This window comes from Pristiophorus japonicus, chromosome 17, assembly GCF_044704955.1.
Source record: "Pristiophorus japonicus isolate sPriJap1 chromosome 17, sPriJap1.hap1, whole genome shotgun sequence".
NCBI classification, from domain to species: Eukaryota; Metazoa; Chordata; class Chondrichthyes; family Pristiophoridae; genus Pristiophorus; species Pristiophorus japonicus.
In genome coordinates this window covers 78,809,503-78,829,705 of record NC_091993.1, presented here as the reverse complement: position 1 = coordinate 78,829,705, position 20,203 = coordinate 78,809,503, and the positions used below count along the sequence as shown (strand labels likewise).

Here is a 20,203-nt window from a genome sequence, read left to right as displayed (position 1 = left end):
GGAGCTGGAGCCAAATGTCTGCGCCGAAAAAACAATGCCTCCCCTTCTGCGTATGCGCAAAAAGAAATGAAGTGTTTTATGTGACTGCTATGGGCACGCATGCCCAGTCCACCTCCCAGTCTGCATTCGGCCATTTTTAAAGAGCCAGTTGTGTGAAAGAACTTTAATTCTCAGTGGAAAAATCGGAGCTGCAATACAATATGCAATGCGGCTCAAGGACCAAGAAATTTTCTCAGGATGAAGTTGAGGCACCAGTTACTGTAATTGAGGCCAAATGGCATGAGCTGGATACCAGCAGAGGTCATAAAAGTTTCACCAAAAGAAATGAAGAAACACTGGAACCAACTTGCATAAGATTACTGTACAATGGTGACCACCCCGAGGTCTGGAGGCCCGTGCAAAAAGAAGTGGCAGGACCTTGGTCAAGTAATTAGTGTAAGTAATATTTTTGTTTATTCACTGGAACTGCAATTGTAAATGTGACCATCTGTATATGTCCCACCCAGCAGAAAGACACCTTCTCTAAAAAGTTACATTTTCATCTTTGCAGAGGAAGGTGACACACAACAAAAGGGAAAGAACCCGAACAGGAGGAGGCCCGGCAAATCTGCACCCATTGTCGTCCTTGGAAGACCGAGTCGCTGCTTTGATGGGTCCTACCTGGAGAAAAGCAACCACCACTGCACAAGCTGGGCCCACACTCGTGGGAGAGGGTAAGTCCTGCAAATTCCACAGTCTGGCTTGCTAAATGTTAAGTACTGCGCGGGCTAGCCATGCTTCGGTTCATGGGAATGTCTCCCTCAGCTATGCTTTGGTTGATGCAATGTGCTATCATTCATCGTTGTACTTCAAATGAGCCTGCTGCCTCTGCTGTGTGACCCTACTCATGCCACCCTGCCCCCTCCTCTTCTGCTAACCATTTGTCTGTTCTGTTATATTTTGCAGAACATGAGGCTGAAGACGACGCAGAAGATGATTCAGACGTGGATGAGCCTGAAGAGGAGAACATCTTCCAATCCCACCTTCCAGATGAAGAGCGCGGGGGTAATGGGAGGGGGAGGGGATGGATGAAGGCCCCACTATTGTACTCACTCTGGAGGAGGTGCAAGTGCCGCCCATTGAGGTGCCAATCCCTTTCCTGAATGGTACGAGTGTTGGGACATTCCGTGGTTTCTCTCAGTCCGAGGCTGCGGGTCCCAGTGGGATGCAGCAAGCCACACCCAGGGTGAGGAGGGAAAGGAGAGCTTGACAGCGCTCTCCTGAGGTGCAGGATCTAACAGATATGGTTCAGATGATAGCAATAAGTGCGGAGAGCATTGACCTTCCCATGATCACTCCTTGACACCATCAGTGGGGTGGGTGATGAGGTATTGGGACTGACGGGAGAAGTAACAACAGTCTCATGAGAAATGGGAATACTGTCCGGGCACCTGAGGGAGGGAATGCCCCAGGCAGCTGAGACACAGTCGGGGTACATGAGGGAGGGAATGTCGGAGTTAGCTGCTGCAATAAGGGAACACGAGTAGACCCCGCAGCCATTGACAGAATCAGCTGCCACTCCTACTCCAATCCCCAGACCGGCCTCTGAAGAGCACCCCCCCCCCCCCCCCCCCCCCCAAATCAAGAAGTACGCATTACCCAAGATGTTCGAAAGAATAAGCTTGGTACCAACCCGAGAAGCGCTGTGCCACCGCCTGTAGGCTGGGGTGGAGTCACCAAGCGCAGCGGGCGGTCTTAGAATAAGGTGGAGGAGAGATGGGTTCATCTTTCTTTGCTGTTGTTGTTACGGTTGTAACTGTTCTCAAATTAAACGTTTTTTGTAAGTTATGTAAATTTACAAGTTTAAAAGTTTTAAGGGATCTTCAAGTTTGTAAGTGATCTTAACTGAAAACTTTAAAGTTTGATACAAGAATATTTTGAGTTAAGTACAAACAAGTGTTAAACTTTTGAATAAAATATATTTGAAATTATAACTGAATCACTTCCATTATTAACAACTTTTTGAGCTAAAAAAGAATAATTTCCATCATTTGTTCCATTAACACAACACAACATTACAGAACAGGTCCAAACAGTAAAGATGGTCCATTTGGAATAGTTACCGCTGAGCCTTCAGGCAGCAAAACATTCACGGATGAGCTGCTGGTGCAAGGCTCAAGCAATCGTTAAATGGGCATGACGGCCCGCCATCGTGCTCCAAGTTCAGGTTGTTGCATGGCTTCTTCGTCATCTGCATCTTCCTCCTCATCAGCCACTCTCACCTCAGGTGGATCTTCTACTACCAGCTGCTGCTGCCTCATTATGGCTAAGTTATGCAGCCCGCAGCACACAACAGTGAACTGACTGACGATGTCGGGAGGTATTGCAAGTAGCCTCTGGAATGGTCCATGCATCGGAAACGCTATTTCAAGATGCCAATGGTCCTCCCTATTATGCTGCGCGTCGCAATGTGCGACATGTTGTATTCCCGATCAGCTTCCGTCCGGGTTCCGCGTAGGGGCGTCATGAGCCAGGTGGCAAAGGCGTACCCTTTGTCTCCCAGCAGCCAGCTCTGTCCTTCTGGCTGCTGCTGAAACATGGCAGATAATAGCGCTCTTGCTTAGGATGAAGGCATCATGGGTGCTCCCAGGGTATCTCGCATCAACTGACATGATGCGATGCATGTCGTCACACACGAGCTGCACATTAATGGAGTGGAAGCCTTTTCTTTTCCTGTACATCTCGGAATCCTCCAAAGGTGCTTGCAAGGTAATGTGGGTACAATCAATGCAGCCCTGTACCTTTGGGAAGCCAGCAATCCTGGAGAAGCCCACAGCCCTGTCACGCATTGCCTGGGCGGTCATGGGGAACTTTATGTAGTCATTCCTCTGGGCATATGGTGCAGCAATCATCTGCCGAATGCAGATATGTGTTGCATGTTGAGAAATGGCGCACACATCCCCAGTTGTGGCCTGGAATGATCCAGATGTATAAAATGAAAGCTGTAACCTTCACTTCAACTGAAAGCAGTCCTCCTAACTCTTCTAGGTTGCAGGTCTTTTACTAACGCACGGATCTTGGTAACAACTTCTTTGCGGGAATGCAGCCTTCTGACACGGTCTGCATCACTCGGGTGCAGGTATGAACGCCTGACGATATACCCGATGTGGGTAAGACCACCTGCCTATCATCCTACATGCTGAGGTTCCTCGTGCAATGATGTCGAATCAGTCGTCTCCTCCACAGCACCATCATGCAGAAGGCTTGCACGAGATACGGCATTGTCAGTATTGCCCCCATGATTAAATTGTAGCTTTGCAATAAGCTCAAAACAGCAGGACGAGGAGTTAAAGCTTCTCTCTCTCTCCCCAAGGTCGACGCCCAAGTATGGACCACACCCTGGTCTGCGCATGTGCAATAGGCTTGCTAAGAATGGGAAGCTAGGCATTCAATGAGGACATTTGGGACAATGAAGTCTAATGCAATTCTCTAATTTTATATTTATTTCAAAGTACCTCCCCACCACCGGCCGAACATCTCCTCGATGTTCTCGAGAGGCTCGAGAGTCGGCTGGCAGAATCGCTCCCTCACGCGGACACGGGTTCGGCATCCACCAGCTCCCCAGGGCTTCTTTTGAAGCTGCTGTATGTCGAAAGGTTCCCATCCCTTCGGTTCGGCTTCCACCCCACATCCCCCACGGGCTTCTTTTGCGTCCGGGCGAGTGAGCGATTCTGTTGTCCGACGCTGCGACCCTTGAGCCCGGTGAGGAGACGTTTGCTGGTGGCGTGGCACTTTGAAAAAAATCCAAAATTAAAGAATTGCATTAGACTTCCATTTCCTCCCTTTTGAGTTTGAAAAAAATTAAGCTTCATTATGCATAGTCTTTGTCTTCTTGACTCCCTCCAAAACTTTGCATAAAAACAACGGCGTCTTTCTGCACCAATTTTTTAAATGTTTGCTGGTTTTTCTTAAGTGCCCAGGTTTTTTGGGAGTAGTCACATACACCATCCTAGGAGAAATGTAAGTTGGCCAAACTTGCTTAAACATGAAAAACTGGCGCAGACATCAGGTTACGCAAAAAAAACCTCACCTAAAAAAATCATAACTAACTGAGTTGCACTGGCGCAGAAAGTTTGGGGTAACTTAGATATTTTAATTTACACCAAAAAAAGCGCCGCTGCCAAAAAAAACTGCGCAGATAACGGGGGGAAAATTGAGCCCTATGAGTTGGCTGGAATACTTCCAGAGGTAGGCTTGTTGTCAAATATGACATTGGGGCGGGGTGGGGGGGGGGGTGGGAGGTCTAATTGACCACATAATATCATTTAAGCTAAGAAAAAGGGTTATTGGCCAGGGTGACTTGATGATTATTGGTGGGTTGAGCACTGTATTGAACTTTGTTGCTTCTCGCATCTTCTGTTACTCAAATACTTAAGAGACTTCACGTGCAAAAATCTGTATGCAATGGGTGATGGGATTCTCGTACTTCTGTGGACCTGGAGTTCTACATGGGAGTAATTCAAGTGCTAAAAGAGGAATGAACTTCACTGGCAAGCACTTTGCTAACCATGTGTTTTTAAGGCATTTTCGTCACAGTGGAATGATGTAGAAATACTCTTGAAACTGATTTGTTTGAACACATAGATGACAATTGAATGAATCGCCGTGCCCTGAATCACTCCAGCAAGTTCACTCTTAACTGTTTGCATTAAATAAACAAGCTGATGTAATTCTGGGTATTTTCAAAAGTGGACGTGGTTTATAGGTGACCATTTACTGTTAAATGGAACTCGCGAAGTAACTTCCTCTTAACAATTAACCTGCTGAGAATCTGAAAAACAATAGGCCAGATTTTGCTGAAAAAATAATGGAGTGTGAACGATGCACTTCACCCCCCTGTGATTTTCATGAGTTGCTGGATTTGCGCATTAATTGTCCATTAAACTCATGATAGAAAGTTAAATCTAGTAATTAACAACATAAGTACCCTTTTTACAATGTGATAATTGTCAATGATTGTCAATCAGCCTCTTGCTCAGAAAGTGAGCAATTATAAGTGTGAAGTCTCATTTCTTTAGGTTGGGAATTGCTTTAGGAGATCTTAAAAATATCACATTTTAAATTTGTACTTTTTTTTTCCTGTTTTCTTTCTCAATCCAATCTTTCCCTCTCTCTGTACGTGATTTAATATTGAATTCACCCACTCGAATTCACCCTCCTCAGTCCTTCCTCTTTATTTCTCAATCCTTAAATCTCATTGGTTAAGGAAATACATTTGTCCCATTGTTCATCAAGATCCCAAATGATATGTTTTACCCCATTCCTGCTGTGTGCAAATTGGCTGCCACGTTTCTTGCATTACAACAGTGATAACACAAAAGTACTTCAGCTGTAAAGTGCTTTGTGCCACCTTGAGGTTGTGAAAGGCGCTATATAAATGCAAGTTTTTTAAAAACCTGCTTACTTTAAATATTTTAAACAGTTTCTCATTCCCCTTCATGCAGTTGAGTGGGTATGAACAGTCTGTGTCATCATCACTATGTAGTTTTGGATGACGGTCTTCTATTCCCTGCCCCCTTAGATTTTTCTCTTTTGCCATCTTCTGTTATTTGTATTTAAATGAGCACTATGTTCTGGCCAACTAATAATCTGTGTAAAGAAATGCTTTTAAACATTGTCTTTAATTAGTCCTTCACTATCCAGACTTGCTGCTCTCGTGTCATGATGCATCAGTATGCAATATTTCAGGTTTGCTTTCTCTATTCTATTTAGTAACTTCTGACCTTCTACTCTGTCTTCTCTGAGATAAGCTATGGCTCTTTACCCGCAAAGACTTTAAATTTTTCCTTTATTGCTCTCCTCTGCTTGCCTCTGAGGTTAGGAAGGCTCCCATGTGCCATGGCAAACAGACTTGGCTTGTCAGATGTTCACAGGCTCCAGTTTGCATTTTATCGTTCCAACCTGGTGTACCACTGATTTTTCTATTTCTCGAGCCATTATGGTTATCGTGTGCAGTGCTGAGGGAGTGCTGTACTGTCAGAGGTGTCATCATTCAAATGAGATTTTAAATCGAAGTCTCGTCTGCTCTCTCGGGTGGATGTAAAAGATCCTATGGCACCATTTGAAGAAGAGAAGGGCAGTTATCCCCAGTGTCCTGGCCAATATTTATCCCTCAATCAACATTACTAAAACAGATTATCTGATCAGCTCATTGCTGTTTGAGGGACCTTGCTGTGTGCATATTGGCTGCTGCGTTCCTTGCATTACAAAAGTGACTACACTTCAAAAGTACTTAGTTGACTACAAAGCACTTTGAGACATCCTGAAGTCATGAAAGGCACTATAGAAATACAAGTTATTTCTTTCTCTAACTGTTTTGAGTTTGTAGAAGGAATGCTTTATGTAAAAGAAATCGGCTTCAGAAAATTGAACAAATTAGCAAAAATTGACACGAGAGATTGTACTTGAAATTTTAATTTACCAGTGGAAGAAAGTCAACCATTTGTTGTAGCTCAGTGTTTGGGGGGAGGGGGAGATCGAGGAGGCATGTGGTGGAAGCAAAATGTTATTCCACACTTGAGGTTGACTGGAGAAATTGTAAGTGACATATTGCCGAGGGTGTTGAACAGAATTTGGAATGGAAAACAAAGGCTTAATTTTATAAGGAGGCACTGAATGGGTTTCAAAATGAGACCTTATTTTTGGAAAATGGTAGAAGGAAAAAAATAAACTCAACACTAACCAAATATTCCAGGAAATGTAAGTGTTTGCTGGAACTGATAGCTATATGCAAAATTTGCTCTCGCATAGACATAATGAGAAACTGAAAGCATGATACTTCTTCTCGTGTGATACAGCTGTTCAGAGTGTTTAGGATTAAAAATAGTGAATTTCTCAATACTTTTTTCCCCTGCAGCATTTAAAATCACATTTGTTTATGTCATCAAGTTCATAACAAAAGCACTAGTATGTAAGTATCTGGTATTCTGGGTAATGGCTGAAGTACATGACACATCCTGACAAGTTGAATGGCATTGCACTTATTTTATTAAATACTTGATACTGCAGCTTGTTTAGAATGCAATTATTAAATTTATTACAAAACATCTTTTTAAAAAATATAGTGAAGTAAAATGCATACAAAACTCGAATAGTCAGAACTCTCTTCTCCCTTCCTCATCATAGACCTGCCATTTTGCAGCAGGAAAAGACTGTTTTATTTTGGGTTTTGTTGCAATAACATTTTTAAGTATGTTATTTTTAGTTCCTGAAATATAAGTATTAGTTATTATATTATGTACAGTATCTGAGCATCCTCTGATGCCTCAGTAAGTAAATGCACCATGTACAGATGATATTGAGCCATACAGATCAACGGTTATTTTGATTTTTGGTCTGTGCTGAGTTAGCTGGTCATAGATCGAACTGTAGCCTTTGTGTTCCTAAGCTATGTAAGGGAGAAAATATCATCCAAGAGTCTCCACTTCTGATTGCTACCAAGTGCATGTGTGTATACTAACTGACAGCAGGATTACGTTCATGTCATTATCCCATTAGTTGCATAACCTGTCAGCACTCAATACTAGTCACTTGGCTGACATGGGACATTTGGTCAAGTGATGCCAGTGCCCCTGGATCTGTTTCCACATAAGCCATCACCTTCAAGGGAAAACGACAGAAATTATTTGAGGGTGAAGGAATATTATATCTCTGTCCATCTATCTATATCTCTGTATCTATCTCGAGAGAGATGTTCTGCTCTTGTAGTTGAAAAGGGTGAATTCATTAAATATAAATTAAAAGGAAAAAAAATCATTGGCATCTATCTGTTGCTGTCCAACAACAATATACTGTTTGTGCTTCATAGAGGAAGGTGTTGTACAGGAGACCGAAGATGTCTTCAGGAGTTACGTTTTCTTCAGGTACCAATCAGAGCGGGACGAAGGAGAGAATATTCCAGAGAATCCAGAGATAACGGAGATGCATCAGCCTCCTGAAAGGTAGATTATTGGTTCCGTGTAATATAAACTTAAAAGTAGTGTTAAGTAGGCACACATAACTGAAGAAATACTAAATGCAATTTGCAGTATTAATATTTTTAGATGAGTTATTGATTTTTTTATGATGATTCAATCATATTTCTTCTTTTGCCTGAAATTTTTGACTTAAAACTATCTTCAGTTTCACAATTGCTTATAGGTAAGTTGTTTTCCTGTGCTGACTGATGACCAAAAATAGGAATCCTGGATGATTTGTGTATGTTTATCCTTGTTCCTCCAGGCCAAAGATACTGAGGCTGGATCTAGTGTCCTTGTTGCTAATAGATTAGCTTTGAAATTCTACCATATCCCACTCTTTTTATCATTCACAGATTTTTTACACGTCATTTTTCTGACCTTGGATTTACACACTATGGGGTCAAGTTTCGGTCTGAGATGCTTCTATTTTTTTGGAGTAACTGGTTTAGAATGGAGTATCTAAGAAATTGCAATTCTCGGCATTTAGTTTGCTCCAGTTCTAGTCAGTTAGAACAGTTTCATTTTGGAACAGATTTTTTTTTTCAAAAGGGGGCGTGTCCGGCCAGTTCCGCTTGTTTTGAAAGTTTAGGCAGTGAAAACTTACTCTAAACTAACTTAGAATGGAGTAAGTGTAGATTTTTGTACGCTCAGAAAAACCTTGCCGCCGACTCTTCGGGCGAGGCCCGCCCCAGCGAGATGCAGGGCGGGCGGGGCCCGCCGCCGCCGAAGAAGCCGGGCCCCGCCAAGGACTTCGGGCGGGGCCCGCACGCAGCCGATGCCGGGCTGCCGATGCCACCGGCTACTCTTCGGGCGGGGCTCGCCCCAGCCAGAGGCCGGGCGGGTGGGCCCCGCCTCCGAGTTAAGATGCGCAGGCCACTCGGTGACGTCCCTTCGGCGCCCCGGAGACAGGATGCCGGCAGCTACTGCGTAGGCGCGCAGCTGCCGGCACTGTTTTCGGCGCAGGGCTGTAGCTCCGCCCCCAGCAGCTCCTGCCGCGCCGAGGTGGAATTGGGCCTGCAGCTATTGGAGAATCGCGAGCTAAGTATTCGGCGCAATTTTTGTTCTATAAATTAAGCGGGCCTCTCCGATGTGCGCCGTTCTAGCAGCCGGCCGAAACTTGACCCCTATGGAGGGATAGAAAGACTTCCATATATTTTTTTGCGAGTGTCTTTCATGTCTCCCAGAGAACAATTTTTGTATAAAGTAGACCTTTATTTGAAGCACAGGTTGAACCTCCCTTATCCAACAATCTCGGGACCTGGCCTGTGCCAAATAAGGGATTTTGCCGGATAAAGGGAGGTCAGCCGAGCAGGGGGTGGTGGGGGGGGTGTGCTGCTGAGGTCGGAGGGGGGGGGAGGAGGTCGGTGCCCCGGGAGGGCCTGAAGTGTCGGTGCAGCCCCTGGCGGGCCGAGTGTCGGCGTGTCCCAAAGTCGGGTTGGAGGTCGACTGCATTCTGCACGTGGGCCCCCAGCCACCAGAATCGTGCCGGATAAGGGAAATCCAACCTGTACAGTAATTGTTGTAACATAGGCAGACATTGCAGCCATTTTATACAACAAAGTAAAATGGCAAGTTATCTTGGTGTTTATGGCCAGAACACTTGGAAACCTCATCCTTAAATAGTATCATAAGACCTTTAAGGCCCATCTGACCCACAGGGGCAGGCAGACAGGATCTTAGTTTCACATCTCATCCTTCAGTGCTACACCAGAGTCCATCTATATTGTATGCTCAAATTCTTGAATAGAGCTTGAATCCGAAACCACCTGACTCTGGCGAGTTCAACTAACTGAACCAAGCTGATAGATTTTTTTTTAAAGAGGAGACTTATGCTGATTTGTGAATAAAATCACTATATATGATGCGTGTGGAGGAAAGTAATGAAAGCGAAAAGACATCAAAGATCAATATTTTGTGCTTTTTCTTTTCACTTGTGGAGTCTCTTGCACATTTCATAATGATATTTGATCTCTTTTTGGTGGAGGGAGGGGGGTTTGCACTGAATAAATGGAGCTGTTGTGCAGAACAGCTTAAAAATATGTAAGAATCGTGGCTTGTTGCAGCACTGAAACAGGCCATTTGGCCCATGACATTTACTTCAGTATTTTTCTCCATCAGTTACCTCATCTGAGCATCTCAAGTTATTGTGAATTTCTAATGGCTGTTACCTTGCTCTTTTTTTTCTCTCTTTCTCTCCCCTCCCCCCGCCCCCCCCCCCCCCCATCTCAGTACTCCAACACTTGTGGGCCGACAACTCGCTCTTATTGGAGATGACATCAATCGTAGATATGATCTGGAGTTCCACAATCTGTTGTCAACCCTGCCACTCAATGCAGAAAACGCATACGACTACTTCCGCAAAATAGCTGATGGGTAAGGGCCCAGCTGATAGTTTGTCTTCACAATTCACACTATTTGCAAAGCTTTCTGAGCCAGGTGGAATACAAAGGGAGAGCATGCAAGAATTTGTATATGAATGTACACTTATTTTAAAGAAAACTTAATCCATTTAATCTGAAATATCTAGAGTAACATTATTGACTTTGTTGGTAGATTTTGACTGGACAGTTAAGTTAGGTGTGCGGTGCAATTCGAAGCACAAGACGTAACCATTTGGGCTTGGGTGTGGCAAATAAAACTTTTTCAAGTGTTGATGAGTTGCTGCAACACTTGTGGAAAAATAAAATAGCACAATCAAGATTTTTAACGAATTGTGCGTCAAGTCACTATTAAGTTCTGAAATGATTTATGTATGTTCGCTAAACTAATGCTTTAACACTCTCCTAGCTGTTATATACAATGTTCATTTTTATTTGAACTTGGAAGTATCTGGTTACTTTGAAGCTTTTCTGCATTTTTGATCATAGGAAGGAAACATCAGTGAGTGTAGATTGTAAGCGTTATAAGAACGTAAAGTTTGGAGCAAGACCAGAGCTTTTAGTCCAGCAAGCCCACTCCATCCAGAGCCCATATATGATTCTATCAGACTCTTACCTGCCACCACTCAGTGATCCACTATTTTAAGGAACATGATGTTCATTTCCCTACCTCCCCAGTAAAAAAAATTCAACCAGTCTATATAACCATCAATTCCCCTTCAATACATATCGATCCAACTCCATTCTAATAGTGTTAAAGGATGCCTAACTCATACTTTCTCTGGGGGCCTGTTCCCCCAGAGGTAAGCAAGTGTTCACATCCAAGATATCAGGTGTCATTGTCTTGTGTATCTATTAGTGTTTCAGTTTATAACTTAATATGCTTATACTATTTTGGCAAATTTGTATTGAACTCTACCTTTAAGACTGTCTTTCACTTCCTCTACCCACAATGGAAAGTTTTTGGTTGTCATTTATATGTTGGGGACTATTTGGGTTCAAGTAGGAACATGTACCAGAAACATGAGAACATAAGAAATAGGAGCAGGAGTAGGCCACCTGGCCCCTCGAGCCTGCTCCACCATTTAATAAGATCATGGCTGATCTGATCTTCTACCATGAAGACCGATACAAAATATTTGTTCAACATCTCTGCCATTTCTCTGTTCTCCATTATTAATTCTCCAGTCTCATCCTCTAGGGGACCAACATTTACTTGAGCCACTCTTTTCCTTTTTATGTACTTGTAGAAACTCTTACTATCTGTTTTTATATTTCGTGCTAGTTTACTTTCATCATCTATCTTCCCTCACTTTATCATTTTTTAGTGGTTCTTTGTTAGTTTTTAAAAGTTTCCCAATCCTCTGGCCTCCCACTAGTCTTGGCCACATTGTGTGCCCTTGTTTTCAATTTGATACCATCCCTTATTTCCTTAGTTAGTTACGGATGGTTATTCCTTCTCTTACAGTCTTTCCTTCTTGTTGGGTTATATTTTTGTTGCGAGTTATGAAATATCTTCTTGGGACAACTCGGAAGGAAGGAAGATGGCTCGTACCAAGCAAACTGCCGGCAAATCTACCGGTGGCAAAGCGCCCCGGAAGCAGCTGGCGACTAAAGCTGCCTGTAAAAGCGCGCCATCCACCGGTGGCGTGAAGAAGCCTCATCGTTACCGCCCGGGTACCGTGGCCCTTCGAGAAATCAGATGCTACCAGAAGTCCACTGAGCTTCTGATCCGCAAGCTTCCCTTCCAGCGGCTCGTTCGTGAAATTGCTCAGGACTTCAAGACCGACCTGCGCTTCCAAAGTGCTGCCATTGGTGCTTTGCAGGAAGCCAGTGAGGCCTATCTGGTGGGACTGTTTGAAGACACCAACCCGTGCGCTAACCACGCCAAGCGTGTGACGATCATGCCAAAGGATATACAGCTAGCTCGTCGCAACTGCGGGGAGCGTGCTTAAACATCCCATCACCTTGGGGCGGGGACGGTGGAGTTAGCATTGAAGTCTTCACCCCCACAATCCCAACTTCCAACTCCTAGCCTCTTTCACTCCTCCCCCCCCCCTCCCCCCAAAAAAAAGCAAGAATAATTTAAAATCAGTCCATTCTTCCTATATGTTAGTAGTCAGTGGGCTGTTTATCATTTCATTTCCTTGGGAATTGAGTAGACTGGGTCTTTACTCGTTGGAGTTCAGAAGGATGAGGGGGGATCTTATAGAAACATTTAAAATAATGAAAGGAATAGACAAGATAGAGGCAGAGAGGTTGTTTCCACTGGTCGGGGAGACTAGAACTAGGGGGCACAGCCTCAAAATAAAACCGAGTTGAGAAGGAATTTCTTCTCCGAGGGTTGTGAATCTGTGGAATTCTCTGCCCAAGAAAGCAGTTGAGGCTAGCTCATTGAATGTATTCAAGTCACAGATAGATTTTTAACCAATAAGGGAATTAAGGGTTATGGGGAGCGGGTGGGTAAGTGGAGCTGAGTCCACGGCCAGATCAGCCATGATCTTGTTGAATGGCGGAGCAGGCTCGAGGGGCTAGATGGCCTACTCCTGTTCCTAATTCTTATATTCTTCAATGTCTGCCATCAACTGTCCTATACTTTAATCTATTTTCCCAGTCCATTTTAGCCAACTCTGCCCTCATACCTTTTGTAGTATCCTTTATTTAAGCTTCGGACCCTCGTTTAAGATCCAACTTTCTCACCCTCCAATTGAATTTGAAATTCAACCAAGTTATGGTCACTCATTCCTAGAGGATCCTTTACTACGAGATCATTTAGTAATCTCTGGACTGAACTGAATTTTAAGCGCCATAATTCAAAATATAAAAGTCTTACGATCTTGTGTTTTAAGTTTTGTATTGAATTGAGATGTTAAATTATAATTCCATATAGCTAATTGATTTGCATTTTGCACACTCAGCCTAGCTCCATAACAGTATGTTTCTTTATCTTCTGCAAAAAAAATTCTGTTCTCATTTTTTATGCCTATTTATGGGATATAATTCTTCTTCCTCTTAAGCTGTAGCTTGAATTTCTACATAAAATAACATAAGCACATGTTTTTTCATCTCCCCACTATACAATTTGGGGTGGGGACAGATATTTAAACAGTTTCAGTAGTCTAGAAGTAACCTGACTCAGATCAAGAATGACCAATAAATGATGCAAGTATTCTAATCTGACATACCACCAAATGATTTGAATTGCTCATTAAGTTTCAAACTTTGTTTAATGTATGAATTTTTGAAATATTGTACATTGTGATTTCTTATAACCCATCTGTAATGGACCTGACAGCATTTGCTAAAGGCAAATGTAACACTGCCTGGCAATATTGAAATGTGGAAATCCTTAACACTTAGGATTTCAAATTGTACATTCGTACACAATTGTGAAAGTTTTAACCTAATTGAAATTCAGGCAGGTGTCTTGTTTACTAATTTAATCTATCAATCTAATTGCTTTATTCGCCAAAATTGTCAAAACAGTTGTACAAGTCTTGGGGCTCCTATGGATTAAGAAGTTTAAAAAAAAAACTGTTCAACAATCTGTTCCAATTGAAGAGGTCAGGTCAATCAATCCCATGTTGGGTTAGCTGATTTCACCAAGATGGTGATGGGGCGTTGCACATCAATAATGGTTAGTGAGACAGGGTATTAAAGGGTGGCCATTGCCTGTGGAACCACAACCTAGCAGCAGACTCGATAACTTCAAAAGGGGAAATGAAGTGCAAAAACTACCAAAAATTAACATCTGGGGATCGGCCAAAGTATTCAGGTGTTCAACTTAATAACATTTTGGCATTTCTGACAGTTATAACTGAGCTGAAGCTGTGAATAGGGAAAAAGGAGATCTGAGGGAAGCTATTGTTCTATATACCTATTGTTCTATATACCTATTTGGCATCTTCCTATGATATTACACTTGAATTTATAGGATCTTGTAGTAACAATCCCACACTAAACTGTATTCCATAATGCAATGCTTTGTGCTGTGTTAGTAGTGCCTTTATTATAATTTTCAACTGCCACCATAAAATAATGCAGTCCATGGGTTTGTGAAGTGAAGTTTTTCTGATTTATGTAAACCTAATCAGCTGAAATTGAATACCTGACCTCAATTGGAACAGATTGTTGAAATACAGAACAAGTGGGTGCCCTGATGGCTCACTGGTTAATGCACTGCTCATATCGTCCTGGGCTATGCAGATTGGGAAGACCTTGAGTTTGATGCCGGGCCTATGCTGATTTAACCAAATTTAGCTGGTTTAGGAGCGGGAGATTGAAATTGATTCCCTGGGCAAGGCAAGGGGGAAAAATGGTCCATGCTCCACTCTTGATCTCTGAATTTGTACTGGCAAAAGCATATTGGTATATTGGAGAGGGCAGAATTGGGTTTGGCTGCAATTTCCCCATTGTGGTTGAATTGTATGCTGACCCTCACTGCCCAGCCTCATGTTTGAAGAGTGGCTACTTGGGTGAGGTACTGGAGGGCTGTCTGTGTCCAGCATGAGTCACGAACGACTGGAGAGAACATATTTTAAAATGTCAGTGGAGCAAAATAAAACCCCAATTTCAAGATTGAAAAATATGAGGTATAAGTGCACTGAATTTTAATTTTCTTCAAAAGTTTTCAATACTGATGCTACCTGTTCAATATTGTCTAATTGTTATTCCTATCCTTTATTTCTGCTTTCCTTTGGATGCTGGTCTATCGGCTCTTTACTATAGCTTATTATTGCTTTACAACAGCAAAAGGGCAGGTAAACTCATTCTCATTTTGCTTTGTACTCCTTTTCCAACCTTTTTGTTAAAGTTAAGATTAATTACTACAAAGAAACCTCTGATTGGAGTTCATAGCAGTTGTCAGTGCAACTTTTTTTAAAAACCAAAAGCTGGGAATAGCCCAAACAAATCTGTTTTGTTAGCTAAAAAGTTGGAATGGCTAGTGATTCACGAATGCCCAGTGCATCGCCCTCCCCTTCCCCAGTTGCTGGAATAGTTAATCTCTGTTTGGTCCATAAGTGCTTGATGTCAGGCTGACTGAATGCAGTTGACAGTAGATGATTACCATTGTTTTGTCTAAAATGCCAGTAACACATGCAATTCAAAGGCAGCATGTCCAACCTGCAGTGGTTGATGTGCAAGAGCTTTGAGGGTTCTCCATAAGGGAAAAGGCAACTGAAAGACAAATTGGCACAAGATGGGTTAGAGAAGAGTTGCAAGTTCCAGAGGTGAATTTCAGTGAGAATATTGGGAAAGATGGTTTAAATCAATAACACCTCACCGTAAAATAATGTTCAAGTTCAGGTATTAACTGCTGCAACTGCTATGATTGTTTTATTTGGAATCATGCTGTGATAATGTTAAATTCAACAATTTAAAAAAAGAAAAGACTGCTTATTCAAGCACAAAATACTGAATAAGTTGGATTTAAAAGTTTTTGATCTTGAGTGAAGATTAAACAGCTCAGAAGTGATTTAGTAAAATTTGGTGGACCTTTGTATATCTCATTCGAGTCAACAAGTCTGACATGAACCTGGTTCAGCACATCAGAACCATTGTAGGGGATCATGTAACTCTGTTTACTCACTTACATTTGTTAGCATGCTAAAATAACAGCTACAAAAACATATATATTGGATCACTGTCATATTTTCCAACGTGGACAACATGATTTTGCATTTTGTATTAAAAGTCTGTATTTAACTTTGTTTTTCTGGTAAATCAATATTTGAGGATAATGCTGTCATTGTACATTCTCCTTGCAGGCTTTTTGAAAGTGGCATCAACTGGGGCCGTGTGATAGCTCTGTTGGGATTTGGCTATCGAATGGCCATTTACGTCTTCCAGAAGGGTATGAAGGGATTCCTGAGTCAAATTGCAAAATTCATTGCGGAGTTTGTTTTGAGAAATAGAATTGCACAGTGGATTGCTGCCCAAGGAGGCTGGGTGAGTCGATTGCTAGTTTTAAAATGTTGATTTGTAGTTGCATGAATGCTGTGAACAATTTACTTTCTTAAAACATTTTTCTTTTTTCCTGAAGTGTGGTATTGTATATGCTGGATGCACTCCAGTGCCTGTCCCAAATGCATATTCGTCGTGTATGGCCCTTGACAATGTGTGTCAGCAGGCTATTTCATCATAACCTAGCCCATTCTAGTCTTCACCTGATATCTGCACATGCAGTATTCCAGCTAGGTTTGTTGGGAGTAGCAACACACAATTCCACCTGCCCCCCCCACTTCTTTATCTAGGAATGCTGAGGCCAATTTTAGCACTCCTGTGGCAGCTGCGATCAGCTAACTCAACACAGAAGAGGGGTTAATCCTAGGCTTTTGCTCACCTATATATATCATCATCATAGACAATCCCTTGAAATCGAGGAAGACTTGCTTTCACTCTAAAAGTGAGTTCGCAGGTGACTGTACAGTCCAATACGGGAATTACAGTCTCTGTCACAGGTGGGACAGACAGCGGTTGAAGGAAAGGGTGGGTGGGGAGCCTGGTTTGCCACACGCTTCTTCCGCTGTCTGCGTTTGGTTTCGGCATGCTCTCGGCGACGAGACTCGAGGTGCTTTGCACCCTCCCGGATGCTCTTCCTCCAATTAGGGCGGTCCTGGGCCAGGGATTCCCAGGTGCCAGTGGGGACGTTGCACTTTATTAAGGAGGCTTTGAGAGTGTCCTTGAAACATTTCCTCTGCCCACCTGGGGTTCACTTGCCGTGTAGGAGTTCCGAGTAGACCGCTTGCTTTGGGAGTCTCGTGTCGGGCATGCGGACGATGTGGCCTACCCAGCAGAGCTGGTCAAGTGTGGTCAGTGCTTCGATGCTGGGGATGTTGGCCTGATCGGGAACACTGACGTTGATGCATCTATCCTCCCAGTGGATTTGCAGGATCTTGCGAGGCAGTGCTGGTGGTATTTCTCCAGCGCTGAGGTGTCTACTGTATATGGTCCACGTCTCTGAGCCAAAAAGGAGGGCGGGTATCACTACTACCCTGTAGACCATAAGCTTGGTGCCAGATTTGAGGGCCTGGTCTTCAAACACACACTTCCTCAGGCGACCAAAGACTATGCTGGCACACTGGAGGTGGTGTTGGACTTCATCGTCTATGTCTGCACTTGCTGATAGTAGGCTCCCGAGGTATGGAAAATGGTCCATGTTGTCCAAGGCTGCGCTGTGAATTTTGATGACCTCAACTGCGGAGGCGCTGGCAAGCACGTGGTGTGCACAATGGCTGTGGCCACCCTGACCTCTCCTCGTTCCACGGTGGACCTCTGGCCATCCCAATGCCTGTCCTCAGTCAGTAGCTAATACCTGGGAGAGGGAAGCATTACCTCAAATCTCTCACCCCCACTCACCACGCCTCGGATCTCTCACCATCTCACCAAAGGGCACTGCTCAGCGCCAAGCCTATGGCTCGCATCCCACCGTAGGCAACTAGGCCCATACAGTAGTGCCTGGTCGTCAGTCGTCTTGGACCCCCTCGCCACTGGACCAAGACCTTGCTCTGCTAAGCCCGTCTGGTGGCTGGTGTGCAACGGCCACACGTTAAAAGAACTCGCGTACAGGCATCTTCCACCCTTCAAAATGAAGTTCGGGATCTGGAATGTCAGGATCCTCATTGACAGCCCCCAATAGTGACAGACCGGAACGCCGCACTGCCATCGTTGCCCGGGAACGCAGACGCTTCGATGTTGACATCGTCGCCCTAAGCCAGACCCGGCAGGCAGGGGAAGACCAGCTCAAAGAACAAGGTGGTGGGTACACCTTCTGGAAAGGCAAACCAGAAGAAGAACAGCGCCTCCATGGAGTTGGCTTTGCCATCAAGAACGAGCTGGTCGGCCGACTTCGAGACTCCCCCTACGGATAAGTGAACATCTCATGACTCTACGGCGCACCCTATCCCGGAACCAGTGCGCCACAGTTATCAGCGCATACGCCCCCACACCCAATGCAACAGGTGAGGCCAAAGAGTAATTCTGCTGTTGCTATCAGCTGCTCGCTGAATAAACCAAGTCAGTTATTGCGAAAGCAACAATTATTTTTTGTATAATGAAAAACAACGTAGGAAGTATTTTTGGACATCTAAATACACATTTAATTTATTCAAAGTAAGTTAGAAAATCACTATCTTCTGCCATGCTTGTCATTGGGTTAAAGGGTAAAGGATCTATTTAATGCTACACATTGAGAATATTTAGAAAAATGGTGATTTATCCAAAATTATTCCTTTTTTTAAGATTGAATCAACATTAACCGTGTGTTTGCATTTTGGGAGTTCTCAGTGTTCTTTACCTTTAAAGGAATACTGCTCAGAACACTCAAAATTGTCTTACTGTATTGAAGGCTCTCTATAAATACTAATTGTTATGTGAGCCTTATTGTTATGCCTGGAAGTAAAAACATAAGTGATAATTAAGTTATTAATGCACCAATGGCTGTCTCGCATAGCTGTGTCATTTCAGGATTCCTCTGTTTGTTTAAAGCGTTCTGTTAACAAAAATAAAGTAGGTTAATGTAGTGACCCTTTATAGAGCTTCAGTAGGGAGGGAAGTAAAGCTGGAATTTGAAAGCAAAAATAAAGAAAGTGAGTTTGAAGGAGAGAGGAAACAAGCAGGAAAAAAAGTAAAAAAACAAACTTAAAGGCACTTTATCTAAATGCATGTAGTATTTGTAACAAAATAGATGAGTTAAAGGCACAAATTGAGACAAATGGGTATGATCTGATAGCCATTACAGAGACGTGGTTGCAAGGTGACCAGGACTGGGAATTAAATATTCAGAGGTACTTGACAATCCGGAAGGACAGAGAGAAAGGAAAAGGAGGTGGAGTAGCTCTATTGATAAAGGATGAAATCACTGCATAGTAAACGATATTGGCTCAAATAATAAAGGTGTTGAAACAGTTTGGGTGGAGATAAGGAACTATGGGCCCAAGTTTCGGGCCGCGCCAAAGTGCGCCTAAAAAAAACTTCCAGATTCTCCGGCTCCCTGCTGGTCCTCTGGCCCTCGGCGCGGCGCAACACGAGCAGTTGGGGGCGGAGCTAGGTCCCTGCGCTGAAAACAGTGCTGGGACCTCTGCACATGCGCGCATGTGCAGTAGCTCCAGGCGCCCAAAACTGTGTGGGAGGGGCCCGAAGAACGCAGCCCCTCGCCCTGGCCGAATGGCCTCACTGGGGCTGCGTACATAAGGCTCCTCCCACGCCCAGCTCCTGCTTCCTCGCAACCCAACTCGACTCCCGCTCCCCCGGACCCGACCGTGACACCGATCCGACTCCTGCCCCCGGACCCGACCGGCGCTCCCGACCCCCCCCCACCCGGACCGGACTCAACCTGACCTCCCTCCCCCTGACCCGAACCGACCTCCCTCCTCCCCCCCCCCCCCCCTCCCCCAGACCCGACCCAACGCCACCTACCTGTAAATCTGATGCTGGGGACGGGCCCTGCCCGAAGTCTTGGGCCCGGCCGCCGGGTCCGGCCCGTTCAGCCTCTTTTCCCTCCCCTCCCCCCCCCTCTCCTTTCCCCCCCTTCTCCTCCTCCCCCCCTTTCCCCTTCTCTTCCTCCCCTCCCCCCCCCTCTCCTTTCCCCCCCTTCTCCTCCTCCCCCCCTTTCCCCTTCTCTTCCTCCCCTCCCCTTTCCCCTTCTCCTCCTCTCCCCCCCTTTCCCCTTCTCCTCCTCTCCCCCCTTTCCCCTTCTCCTCCTCCCCCCCCTTTCCCCTTCTCCTCCTCTCCCCCCCCTTCCCCTTCTCCTCCTCTCCCCCCCTTTCCCCTTCTCCTCCTCTCCCCCCCATTCCCCTCTTCTCCTCCCCCCCTTTCCCCTTCTCCTCC

The 20,203-nt window shown here is 44.3% G+C and overlaps 2 protein-coding genes across 5 annotated transcripts in view; both read left to right on the top strand.

Moving 5' to 3' along the window:
• Positions 1 to 20,203, top strand: part of LOC139227807 (bcl-2 homologous antagonist/killer-like) — a 76,134-nt gene that overhangs the window by 47,116 nt on the left and 8,815 nt on the right. For all 4 annotated transcript variants that reach the window (XM_070858866.1, XM_070858867.1, XM_070858868.1 and 1 more), the window contains 3 exons: positions 7,847 to 7,979; positions 10,227 to 10,370; positions 16,144 to 16,324. In XM_070858866.1, the coding sequence (XP_070714967.1) occupies positions 7,847 to 7,979; positions 10,227 to 10,370; positions 16,144 to 16,324 (458 nt within the window). The remainder of the gene's footprint in view (positions 1 to 7,846; positions 7,980 to 10,226; positions 10,371 to 16,143; positions 16,325 to 20,203) is intronic.
• On the top strand, positions 11,903 to 12,379 carry LOC139228214 (histone H3.3A-like). Its single transcript, XM_070859394.1, has one exon. It carries the CDS (start codon positions 11,920 to 11,922, stop codon positions 12,328 to 12,330), a length of 411 nt encoding a protein of 136 aa, XP_070715495.1. The 5' UTR covers positions 11,903 to 11,919; the 3' UTR covers positions 12,331 to 12,379.